The 12457-nt window shown below is 50.9% G+C and overlaps 1 protein-coding gene across 1 annotated transcript; it reads right to left on the bottom strand.

The window, feature by feature from the left end:
- Nucleotides 1-820: 820 nt before the first annotated feature.
- Nucleotides 821-8043, bottom strand: KRT86 (keratin 86). Its single transcript, XM_073020765.1, has 9 exons — nucleotides 7660-8043; nucleotides 6645-6853; nucleotides 5791-5851; nucleotides 4936-5031; nucleotides 4559-4723; nucleotides 4171-4296; nucleotides 3677-3897; nucleotides 1692-1723; nucleotides 821-1553 (listed from the first exon to the last, which is right to left on the bottom strand). The coding sequence occupies exons 1-9, from the start codon at nucleotides 8026-8028 to the stop codon at nucleotides 1372-1374; spliced, it is 1461 nt and encodes a 486-aa protein (XP_072876866.1). The 5' UTR covers nucleotides 8029-8043; the 3' UTR covers nucleotides 821-1371.
- Nucleotides 8044-12457: the final 4414 nt, after the last annotated feature.

The following is a 12457-nucleotide window of genomic DNA, read 5'->3' as shown; positions in this document are numbered from 1 at the left end:
AGCTAAGTGAGGCTTAGTGATTTGCCCACAGTTACAGACTAGTAAATGACTGAACTGGCACTCAAAGGACATTAACATAGCCCTCTCAAACACAATCCCACATAGGGAGCTAGAAGGATCTTAGGAATACTGTCCAATCTCTCCATTCCACAGCCAAGGCAGCTGAAGATTAGGGGCTGGAAGCAATTTGCCCAAAGTCACACATGTGGCAAATGGCCACTGAGGCTTGGAATGAGAAGCCCAGTTCTCCTGACTCTCAACCCAAGGCTCTTTCTCCCCGCACAGTGCTTCTCTCACATACTTCCCTTCTCTCACATACCTTCCTTCCATTCTCACCTGTCTTTTTGCCCATGAACTTTCCCCTCCAGGAAGGCCTTGGGGTGGGGGCAGTGGATGATCACCCTGGTTGAGAACCCCTAGAAAACATATGGCCACATCTAGAGACACTTTTAGTTGTCACAAGAGGGTGGTGGAGGACCCTTGGCATCTAGCTGATTGAGGCCAGAGATGCTACTAAACATCCTACCAAATGCACGCAACAGCCCTAAAACAAAGAATGACCCAGCCCACACACTGTCAATAGTGCTGAAGTTGAGAAATCCTGGTCTAGAGAAACCCATGATCCCGTAAGACTCCCTGGCTCCCTGAGTCTTCTCTCATTTTCCCCAAGGCCTGGGCTGCTCAGGGACCGATGGGCGGCACCTACTGTGGTCATTTTCAGCTACTGAAAAATAGTGGATAAAGGGGTCCTGAGGCGCTCTGGCAGGGACCCCCTATCACAGGAGGGCCCTGGCATTTTCAAGACTCTGAGACACTAGGCTTGATTCGCTACAATGAGTTTATTGGAAACACAGAGTGAAACAAAGACAAAGGAGAAGGCAGCAGAGTCATTAGTTTTTCAGAAGCTCTTGCGGGCCACACGTGGGCCTGTCCCTCGCAGAGTCACAGAACCACCATCCAGGGTGCACGTCTCCATTCCACAGGCAGAAGCGCATGGGCAGAGTCCCAGGTCGTGCAGACAGGGACATTCCCGGGCCTCCCCCGTTCCTCCAAGCTTTGGGGAAGAGGTCAGGCAAGACCAATGCATACAGCAAAAAAACAGAAGGTAGGCGGAAGAAAAGGATGAATCCTCAGGACAACAAATTGACTACCAGGAAAGGCTAGAGAGAGAGAGACCACGGCGCTGGCCGGGCCTCCCCGGACTCCTGCGACCAGGGATGGCTCCCAGAGCGGAGCGGTGGGGAGGGCACTTAGAGTGCACGCAGCTGGCGGCGGCTCTTGGGAAGCTGGCCAGGGCGGCGCGTTCCGGCGGCCTGAGGACTGGCTGGGTGGAGAATGATGGCTACAGGCGCTGGCAGAGGCCGCAGCCTCCTAGCACCTCTTACAGCTGCCGCCGCAGGCGCCAATCCCGATGGAGGGGGCGCAAGCGTTAGTGGTGCCCACCACCACGTTGCTGTTGCTTGGGACGCTGCTGACTCTGGTGGAGACAACAGGGGCAGTAGTGGAGGCACAGAGATCGCCACAGACGACGCCACCGCGGGAGCTGCTGACGCCTGCAGGAAGAAGAGACGGAGGCCTGCGTCAGGCGCAGCCGCTGCCTGAGTGGGTGGCTTGCTGTGAGCCCACGCGCCCTTTCCCCAGAGGCTCCTAGACCCGCCCTGCGGGAGGAGGGGACGGACCCCACTACTTACAGACATTCACCGAGCCAACGCCCTCACACAGCCTGCGGGGAGAGAAGGGCAGAGGTCAGTGCCTCAGAAAAGGCGCTGGGCCCCCGCGACTGAGGTGGAGGGGGTACATCTGTGGCCCTCCATCTGGGCACTTGCCAAAGGGAGGGGGCAAGAAATGCTCTCAACCAGGAGCCAGCGTAGCCCCGGGTCACTGTGAGGGTCTGGAGACAGAAGGCCTGTAAGTGCCTCGCTCTCCACCGCTCCTGAGCTGTGCAACCCCAGCTTCAGCCAGCCTCAGCCTGGGCTTCCTTATCAGGAAAATCTACTTGGTAGATCTCTTATGAGGAATGAATCAAATAAGAGGCGTCCAGTGCTTAGAGCCTGGCTCTTAGCCCTTAAGAGCTATTAGCTGCCACTGCCTGGAAGTTGGCTCTGACTGAATTGCAGGTGCATTTGAGGGAAGCAGGTTTAACTTCTGAAATCCAGTCTGATTGGTGTCATTAGATTATAGGCGTCAGGGGGGTAGACTTTGTTGTCTATTCCGTTCCCCACCACCTAAAAACAATGCCTGGCTCAATACAAAACTGTTGGATAAACTAATGGGATTTTAGAACAGGCTCAGAGACTGCCCACCACCGTCGTCTCACCCTGCAGATGGAAAGGCTGAGGCCCAGAGGGAGGACATGTCCAATGACAAGGCAGGGCTGTCACCCCAAACACTCTATTCCACCCAGCCCACATTTCCCTCCCACATAGCTTCCCCTAAGGGAAGAAAATGGAGTTCCCCTGAAAGCACACTGGCCAAGGATTGGTGAAATCAGCTTCAGATAAGAGAAGCCACAGCCACCATCAAATCATCCCATGCCCAGGTTCCCTAGGCAACACACACCAAAACTCCTGAGTTCATTCCAAGAGCCCTGTGTGATGGAGGAGTGGGCCGCTCAGATTCCAATGCCATCTCCATGTGTCTCTCCAACTTCCAAATTCAGACTTGGAAAACTCCTCCTCCCAGAATTCTTCACTTATGAAATTCCCCAGGCCCAGCCAGACCCCTGCCTCTGAGCTTTCCAATGGAACAACTCGAGTTTGTTGGAAATCTCATCATGTGGTCACTTTAATTTCTAGGTCCCAAACCTGTGTTCCCCATTTCCCAAATACACAAGATGCTCCCTCTGCATCCCCAATCTTCACCTTCCTCTCCGCAGGGCCAAGGGCCTGACTGTCCACAAAAAAAAAAAAAAGAGCTTGGAGTGAAACCAACTGACTAACTAGGGGAAAGAAACCAAGGGCAAAGAATGCGCTCACATTCTGGGAGCATTGTCCTGGGAGCAGGAGCTGTATAGCTGCCCTCCAGCTGTATAGTTGGCCTTCAGCCATAGGAAGGCTGAGTGACCAGTAGGTCTTCTCCGCTCCCCCCACCTCTGAAGCAAGCAAGCAAGCAAAAATCCTGAGAGCAAGGCATAACTGCCCCAACGGGTAAGTCCTCACTCTGTGTCTAACTCATTCCCACTTCCTGCAATAGAAGACCCCTTTAGGATGTTCATTGCCATTATAATAGAAAAATGTGAGTTGATGGTGTCATTTATCTGAAGCTGTCCTTATGGGATGCATCTGAACTCCCAGGTCTGGAGCTGGGGCCAGGGCCAGACTAGGAAAAAGAGAAGAAATCCTGAGAGGCACTTGCAGCTACAGCTGGAAGGGAAGGAGCACTACCCAGGCAAGCTGGCCCCAGGCCTTAACTAGGCTTCTCAGTAACAGCAATACCTGCTGCCAGATTACTGGATCTCAACTGAGATTAACAAGACCGCAATTTCAGATCAGTGCCTAGGTGAACATGAGAGACTCAAGCAGCGCTAGATCATACTTAAAGGACTTACACAAATTACCTATCTGGTTGCAGGGTGGAGAGGTTAAGAAACAAAACTTGAGTGCTGCCAGGAGTGTGAAGACAGGGCACGCTGAGAACCCTGGCACGGCTGGGAAAGGGAAAGGTCTATGGGACCCACCTCTGCTCCTCGCCCTCCAGCAGGCGCCTGTAGGTGGCGATCTCAATGTCCAGGCCCAGCTTGGAGTTCATCACCTCCTGGTACTCCCTGATCAGGCAGGCCATGTCCTGCTTGGCCTTCTGCAGGGCGCCCTCCAGCTCGGCCAGCTTGCAGCGGGCATCGCTGAGGGCCGCCTCACCCTGCTGCTCAGACTGGGCCACCGCGGCCTCCAGCTTGGAGTTCTGAAGACAACAGAGAGAACAAGGTGGATCAGAATCTCTGGGTCTCTCTGATGCTTACCTGGATGAGACCATGCTCCCCACCAACCTGGGAGCACCCTAGAACAGAGCCTCTCGCCTTCATCACCTGGGACTCACTGAGAGACCACAGCCAGGGACTCTACATGGACAAAGGGGCTGGAGAATGAATGCTGAGATCCAGATGGGGCACACATAGGCTGTGTGACAATGGTTAGGCCCTCGGTCTCTCGGACCTTGGGCACAGATGACCCATACCTGGCACTTGGCGTTCTCCACCTCGGCCGTCAGCCTCTGGATCATGCGGTTCAGCTCGTTGATCTCCTCCTTGGTGCGGCGCAGGGTCTCCCCATGCCTAATTACCGTGGCCTTCATCTCCTCACACTGGGGGAAGTAGAGATGCTCATGAGGCTCAGGGTGGGACTTCCCATCCATTCAGGGCACCACGGATGATTATGCAGGTTGTACAGTGCTCAGCCTGTGCAACCACACATGGCAGTCCTGCCCTGCCACCCTAACCTCAGAGTGGCAGCCATCTCTTCTCATCCCCAAGGACCAGCATCCCCAGAAAAGGAAGCCTATTTAGTAGATACCTCACATCCCTCCCACTGCCATGTCTAGCAGGCAGGTGTCCTGTGCCACTCACCTTGCTGCGGTACCAGGACTCGGCCTCGGCCCGGCTGCGGGTGACAATGTCGTCGTACTGTGCCTTGATCTCGGCGACGATGCAGTCCATGTTCAGGTCCCGGCTGTTGTCCAGCTTGACAACCACAGAGGTGTCTGAGATGTGGGACTGGAGAACTCGGATCTCCTGCAGGAGGTGGGGGCAGTGACTTTAGTTGAGAACACAGCCCCTCCCACCATGTCCTGACTCCACCTTCTCAGCCTTTCTCTGGTCCCCAGCCCTACTCCCTCACACAACCTCAGGGACTACAACCTCTACCCACATCCTGTCCAATACTCCCACCCCCAACTCTCCTCTCTGCTGGCTGCCAGGTCTCTGCCTGGCCCCTGGGCCCGCACCTCCTCATACAGCCGCCTCAGGAAGTCGATCTCCTGGATCAGGGCCTCCACGTTGGCCTCCAGGTCTGACTTGCGGAGGTAGGCGCAGTCCACATCCTGGAAAGGTGGGGAGTGTTGGAGCTCAGAGGACCCTGGTAATCTAGCCCCCAGACTTGTCTCTCTGCCCCTCCATTCCATGCAGCCAAGGGAAAGCAGTCCCCGGTGTCCCGTTCCCATGCCTCTCCTTCCCTTCTGCCCTTCCTGGGATGAGCTGGCATCCTCTGCCCCTCTGAGGACAAATCCTGTTTGCTTTGGGCATGAATCACCAGCCTTTCACCCCTCCTTGCCCTCCTGTCTCTCCCTTCTCCCCTCTCCTGCTCCAGGAAGCCTGCCCAGACTGACCCCCCTGCTCTCACACCTTGACCCTTTCCTGTCCTTCAGTAGTGCTCCAAGAGCCCAGTTCCTGCTGCTGATTCTGCTCCATCCTCCCTTAGACCCTGGGATTGTGTCTGTGCCTCAAGGTCAGACTCCCCAAAATGCTAGACAGACTGCACTGTCTCTCAGCAGAGACACTGTATCTGCTATGGCTCCAGGGGACTCAGCAACAGACCACAACCTCTGGAGCAGAGCAGGACACACAGAGGACAGTGCAGCCATCCCCTCGCCCAAGGCAGGTGCTGGTAGATGTTCCCAGGTCATTGCCCTTTTTCAAGACCCTGGATGCTCCATCCGATGACCTGCACCTGGGCAGTCCTATCCTGCTGTGGAAAGGTCACTGTGCTCCACACTGAGGTTGAGACCCCCTGTGTGTCCCCAGGAAGAGCCTGTCATTCTGAGATCCCACAGATCTGTGCTTCTCAATCCTGTGTCACTTGCCTTCTTCAGAGCCACAAACTCGTTCTCAGCTGTTGCTCTCAGAGAAACCTCCTCCTCATACCTGAGGCAGAGCAGAGGGCAGAGAGGGGAGGTCAGAGCAAGGCAGGTCTCTGCAGAGCCCCCATCACATCACACTTCATCACAGCCATGGGGACAGTACTAGAAACACCCCCACACAGCCTGGGCCTGGCAGACTAGCTGAGTGCTTTCCGGTTGGATGTGGGATGTGTCTGGGATTCTCTCTCCACTTTGAACTGGAGAGGAAGAGGGCTCACCTGGTACCTCCCAGTCCTGTTCCCAAAGGGTCTCTGAGGTCCCCCAGGAGGCAAATGGGACTCAGCCCCCAACCCCATCCTGGGAGTAAACAGCATATCCTCCCGGGGCCTGTAGCCCCAACTTCCCTTCACTGGTGTGAATCCCAGCTCAGGTGCTGGACCTGCAGACCCTCGGAGCTTAGAACCCAAGGCAGTGGGAACAGCCAGAGCTCCAGACTTGTCACTCGTGAGAGACCCTGGGCTCACATCTGACAGGTGCTACAGATATCGGGGCTGAGGGTCAGGAGAGAAGCAGAACCCTGCAGAGGCTTCCTCCCCACCGAGCGCAGGGGAGAGCTGCTGGGGGATGTGGCTCAGGGAAGAGAAGGCTGAAGTGGGATAGAGACAGGTAGTGGGAGTCATAGCCCTCCTCTTACACAGGTGTCTGGGCAAAGATTCCACAAATGAAAAGACCCCGCCACCCTCGGTCAACCTAGTGGTCATGGCCACTCACCCTACCTGGGAGTTCTTATTGTCTAATCCAGTGTATTTAACCTTAATCCCATCCCTGTGCCCAGCATCCCTCCTGCTGTCACTCACTTCTTCTTGTATCCCTCCAGCACCTCCTGCACGTGGTTGAGCTCTGAGGCCAGCCTCCCACTGTCGGCCTCCACGCACTCGGCCTCCCGCCGCAGAGTCTCGATGTAGCCCTCGAACAGGGGCTCCAGGTTGCTCTGGCAACACTCGCGGTTCTGGAAGAACTGCAGCTTTGTCTCCAGCAGCTTGTTCTGCTGCTCCAGGAAGCGCACCTGCCATTCAGGGTGGGAAGGAGGGGCAGATGGTTTCTGGTGCCCCCAAAGACAGCTCTGGGGACCTGGTGGAGGAGGGATACTTTAAAGGAAATCCCCAAATCTGGAGCTTATCTGAGACTGAGTAGAGGTGGGCAGTGGGAGACAGACAATTTCTGGATTTCCTGGTCATGATCTGTGCCTAGATTTCCCACTCAGGAATGGAGCAAGGGCTGGGTGGTGTCAGTGCCTGCTCTCTGGGGAGCTGAGTGACCCCAAGCAGATGAACACAGTGGAGGCTCAGCTCCTCACTCTGAAGCCAGGTGAGGCAGCATCCCTCACAGGCAGAGTACCCAGGTTCGGATCACAGATGGGATTTCTGGGGATGGTGCCAAGAAGAGGGTGTCTAAATTGAATCACCATCTGGAAGGGAGCTCAGTTGTCCCAGCTCTTCCCCTATGTCATCTGGAAGTCAGTGCACCCTACTTTCTCACCCTGGGGCCCCCCAAATCCCTCTGAGGTCAGCAGCAGCAGTCACATGTCCCCCATCCCCAAATCCCTGATGTCTAGCTTGTGCCCCAGAGCAGCCTGGCCACACTTTTCCTCCACAAGCTCCCCCTATCTGAACTGTCAGCTGAGTCTACATTTTGAGTGCCTGTGTGTGTCTCTGTGTGTGTATCTGTCTGTCTGTGTGTCTGTGTGCCTCTCCCATCAGACTGGGATCTCAGGCAGGCAGAGGTCTTTCTGTCTCTGACTCCATCCTCAGTGCCCAGCCTAGGCTGTGTAGGTGGTGGGAGTTCAGGAAAGGTGTGATCCAGGACACTCACCTTATCGATGAAGGCCGCGAACCTACTGTTGAGGCACTTAATCTGCTCCTTCTCCTCCTGCTTCACACACTGCGCATTGGGGTCGATCTCCAGGTTGAGGGGCGTGAGGAGGCTCTCGTTGACCGACACGGTGGTGATGCATGGGGGGCTGGGCCCGCACACGCCCCCAGAGCGGTAGCCGAAACTGCGTCCGCAGGAGCCGGCCCTATAGCCTCCGCACACGCTGTGGCTGCCAAAGCCCCCGGAGAGGCCGCGGTAGCAGGAGATGCCGCGGTAGGGGGCAGCAGTGATGCAGCAGCGGCCAGGCCGGGGCCCGCAGGCCGAGATGCAGCTGAAGGCGCGGCCACCACAGTAAGATCCGCAAGTCATGGTGCTTTTTGGGGAAGAGAGGAGGTTCTGAGGATGGAGACGTCCGAATGGAGAGTACAGTGGTCGAGGCGTCAGGCGTTCACTCCTTGCACCTCTGTAGGCCTTTTATATAAGTGGGGAAACTGTGACCACGTGGGTCGGAGCAATTAGAAGGCTTTATGGGCTTGGGTTGTGTAGCTGCTGTCGCTCCCCACTTAATGTGCTTAATTGGTGCCCAGAAGCAGCCAGATGTTTATGATACTTTGCCCTAAACTGCAGTTTTCCTCTTCAAAGGACCAACTCACGTCCCCCACACCCACCTCAACCTCCCAATACACAGTTGAGGAAACTGACGTTGGACGAAGGAGTGAGCAGTGACTCAGGTTGGAATGGAAGGGAAGGGGTGGGGCTGCTGCTCTTTCTGTCCTGCCGGGTTTGATATTATCGATGCGCTGTCCGTGGTGCTGATAGGACTAGCCAGGAAAGTTGGGAGGGGGAATCCCATGATGTGGAACTTGGGGGGCGTTTGGTGGTTTCTCCGAACCAGATGGCCTGCTTCTGCACCCCAAAAGCCCCACGTTTACAAAATCTCTAACTTAGTCACCTTCTTAGGAACCCAATTCCTCCACACGTACTCCCAAATCCCTTATCTATACCTATCAACATGTTTTTCTCTCTCTCTCCCACTCTCTGGTGCACACACACACACACACACACACACACTCACACACAATGCACTCACATGTTGGCCTTCCTACTCACAACTCCCTTCTCTCTTTCACACACACACTCACACACACAATGCTTTCACATGCTGGCCTTTCTACCCACCATCTCACACACACACACTCACAGGTTCTCACCTGCACATTCAACTAGCATGTATACTAGTCCTCAGACCACCTTATTAGGCCATATTGGCCAGCTTGGCTGAGCGGAGCCATTCCCTCCCTCAGAGTGTCCCATGTGGCCTCAGGGGCACACACTAGCTCACTGGTCCCAGGAAAGCGCAATTACTTCCCACAAGGCCCTAGACAAGGATTGAATGTCTGGATGTCCTCTCAGGCCTCTGTGTAACCTCCAGGGCCTAGAAGGTCTAGGGTGAGCACCACTGTTATGAATCTGTATAGTGTCTGGCTCAGATTATGAGATCATGTAGAGCCACATGAGGAGAGCGTCCAGCCCCTGCCATCATCCCCTGAGTCTCTGCTGCTTTCCACACTATACTCCTTGAAACTCCTGCATGGAAGTTTGTCAGTACCCTTGGCAGGTGCCAGAGAACAGATCTATATTTGCGTGTGCCATCCATCCAGTATAAGTAGTGTGGGTCTTGAACTCACGAGGGCTGGGTAGGAACCAAGGCTCTGCCCTGAGTATCCCAGTGTAATCTGGGGGAAGGCACTTGACTCTTCTGGGAAATAGGTTAAGGCTTTCCCTCCTACTACTGCCTTAGAGTTACAGAGATGTGTACAAGCTCAGCAGACTCCAGAGCACAGAGCAGAAGGGCTTCATTACAATCATTAGGAGGCGGTGGGCTCAGGGGCAGTGTTTATTCAGAATTCATGTTCTGACCCGCTAATTGAACCAACCAGAATTTTATTTTAATGAAATGGATTATGAGAAAATCAAATAGAGCAGAGTAGACCAGAAAATAGTAAATTGCACCATATGTCACGAGAATAACTTGTTACATGTCCTTTTTATTTCAGTTGTATGGCATATATATATGTATGTGCATACCCAGTCACTATGTAAAATTGTTTCTTACTATAGTTGCAGCTGAAAAGTTGAAATATCCATTTCTCATTGTATACAAAAACCAAATTAAAATGGATTAAAGACTTAAATGTAAGACCTGAGACTATGAAACTACTAGAAGAAAACATTGAGGAAATGCTTAAGACATTGACCTGGACAAAGATTTCTCGATTGAGACCTCAAAAGCAAAGGCAACCAAAGCAAAAAATGAACAAATGGTATCACATAGAGCTAAAAGAACTTCTGCATACCAAAGGAAACAATCGACAAGGTGAAGAAATGACCTACAGAATGGAAGAAATACTTGCAAACTATTCAACTGACAAGGAATTAGTAGCTGCAACATATAAGGAACTCAAACAACTCAATAGCAAGTAAACCAAATAATCTGATTTTAAAATGGGCAAAAGATCTGAATAGACATTTCTCAAAAGAAGACATATACATGGCCAACAGGTATATTAAAAATGCTCAAAATATCATCGAAGAAATACAAATCAATACCACAATAAGATTATCATCTTAACCCAGTTAAAATGGCTTTTATCAAAAAAAAAAAATGGATGCTGGCAAGGATGTGGAGAAAGGGGAACACTTGTACGCTGCTGGTGGGATGAAATTACCACAGTCACTATGGAAAACAGTATGGATGGTCCTCCAAAAGCTAAAAATAGAACCACCAGATGCTCCAGCAATCCCACTACTAGGTATACTTCCAAAAGAAAGAAAATTCATATATCAAAGAGATATCTGCACTCCCATGTTTATTGCAGTGCTATTCATTAAGGCCAAGATTTGGAATCAAGCTCAGTGTCCATCAATGGATGAATAAAGAAAATATGTTACAGATACACTATGGAATATTATTCAACCATAAAAAGGAATGAAATCCTGCCATGTGCAACAACATGGATGGAACTGGAGGAAATTATGTTAGGGAAAATAATTCAGGCACAGAAAGACAAATATCAGATGTTCTTACACATATGTGAGAGCTAAAAAAATTGATCTCATGAGAGAGAGAGTAGAATGATGGTTACCAGAGGCCAGGGGGGGTAATTGGGAGGGGAAGATAAAGAGGTGTTAGTAAATGAATACAAAAATAAGTTAGATAACAGAAATGAGATTTAGTGTTCAGTAGCACAATAGAATGACTATAATCATTTATTGTGTATTTCAAAATAACTAAAGGAGTAGGTTTGGAACGTTCCCAACACAAAGAAATAATAAATGTTTGAGGTGATGGATATTCCAAGTACTCTGATTTGATCAGTACACATTTTATGCTTATCTCAAAATATCTTATGTTGCCCATATATATGTATAACTATTATGTACCCATAAAAAGAAAACATAAAAATAAATAAATAAAAAGTTTGGATACATGGCATATTAGTTAAGCACACAGACTCAGATTCTAAACTGCCTCGTTTCGAATTCTAGCTCTGCCACTCTCTAGCTGTGTAAACTCAGGCAATTACTAAACCTCCATGTACCTCATTTCACGGTTTCTAAAATGAAGAAAATAATAGTGCCCACCTCATAAAGTTGTTGTAAAGATTAAAAGAGTTAATCCATGTAAATCACTTAGAACTAAGCCTGGCACACTCTAAGTGTGTAATCATATTAGTTGTTGTTGTTGCTGCTGCTGCTGACATATCCACAGCATTGATGGGATATACTCACCCACATGCCTAAGCCATCTGTGTCCAGTTTCCATTAACTCTGCCTATCTTAAAGAACTTGTAGAAGGAGTAAGTGAAATAATGCATGGACAATGTTTAACAGCACATAGAAAATGCTCAATAAATGTTATCTACTGTATTCTACAATGGGAGCCAGTCCAAGGGGCAGAGGATCTTAGACCTTTGGCCATGGTTACTCCATTTGTCCTCGAAAAGAACACCAAAACAAATGCCCCTCCTTCCGTCTCTGCTCCAGCCTGATTGCCTCAGAAAAGGTCCAATGAGAATCTCTTCTCTTTGCAAAGGAACACATCACCAATCCTTGGGCAACCATACTACTGGATGAGAAGAGCTTGGATAATCTGAAAATTCTGAATCTGTGAATAATTCATAAGTGTGTATTTATTATTTGGACTTAACAGACCATCAGAAATCCTCAGTCATAAATCAAATGATGGCACACTCACTCATCTTTATTTTTGCCTGATCCTAAAACCTCCTGATTGGTCAGTAGCCAGAGGATTTCATGGGGTTGAGGATGGGAGATATGGCCTTGATAATTCATCCAAGTACAATGGTGCTCCAATGAGAACCAGAGAAGGCAAGCTTTCTTTGCAGATGGACAAATGGAAGTTGGAGTTGAGGAAGAACTTCCCAGAAGGAGACAAGTAATCATTATTTTCTAAAGGAGCTTGCATTATCTCTTCCATTTAGGGAGGCTTTATGTAAAAGAAAGACACTTCTTATTCTGCAGTGGCCACCATTTTTGTGGAGATAAGGTGAACAAAAGACCTTCAGATCTGGAGATCAGAGTCTCTTCTTTTAGCCCAAGTGGACCTTTATTTCAAGGGGCACCTGTAAAGAATGGGCAAATTAGGTGGTTTTAACATTAGGAAGTACTTGTTCAGTGTTCCCTTCAGTTCATTCTGCTCCCTGGAGGGTATTATAAGGCAGACTCCTCAAGATAGTTGATCGCTTAGAGTAGATAAAATTTTCCAGCTGGGGGA

This window comes from Chlorocebus sabaeus, chromosome 11 (genome assembly GCF_047675955.1).
Source record: "Chlorocebus sabaeus isolate Y175 chromosome 11, mChlSab1.0.hap1, whole genome shotgun sequence".
In the NCBI taxonomy this organism is placed as follows: Eukaryota; Metazoa; Chordata; class Mammalia; order Primates; family Cercopithecidae; genus Chlorocebus; species Chlorocebus sabaeus.
The sequence above is the reverse complement of the archived record's forward strand: the minus strand, read 5'-3'. Positions and strand labels throughout refer to the sequence as shown.

What these genes read in the sequence shown, in the direction of transcription:
- KRT86 (XM_073020765.1), bottom strand. Translation starts at nt 8,028, where the DNA reads ATGACTTGCGGATCTTACTGTGGTGGCCGCGCCTTCAGCTGCATCTCG. An exon ending in AGTTTGTGGCTCTGAAGAAG is followed by an intron (nt 5,032 to 5,790) that starts GCAAGTGACACA and finishes CCACCTTTCCAG; the next exon opens with GATGTGGACTGCGCCTACCT. An exon ending in AGTCCTGGTACCGCAGCAAG is followed by an intron (nt 4,297 to 4,558) that starts GTGAGTGGCACA and finishes TACTTCCCCCAG; the next exon opens with TGTGAGGAGATGAAGGCCAC.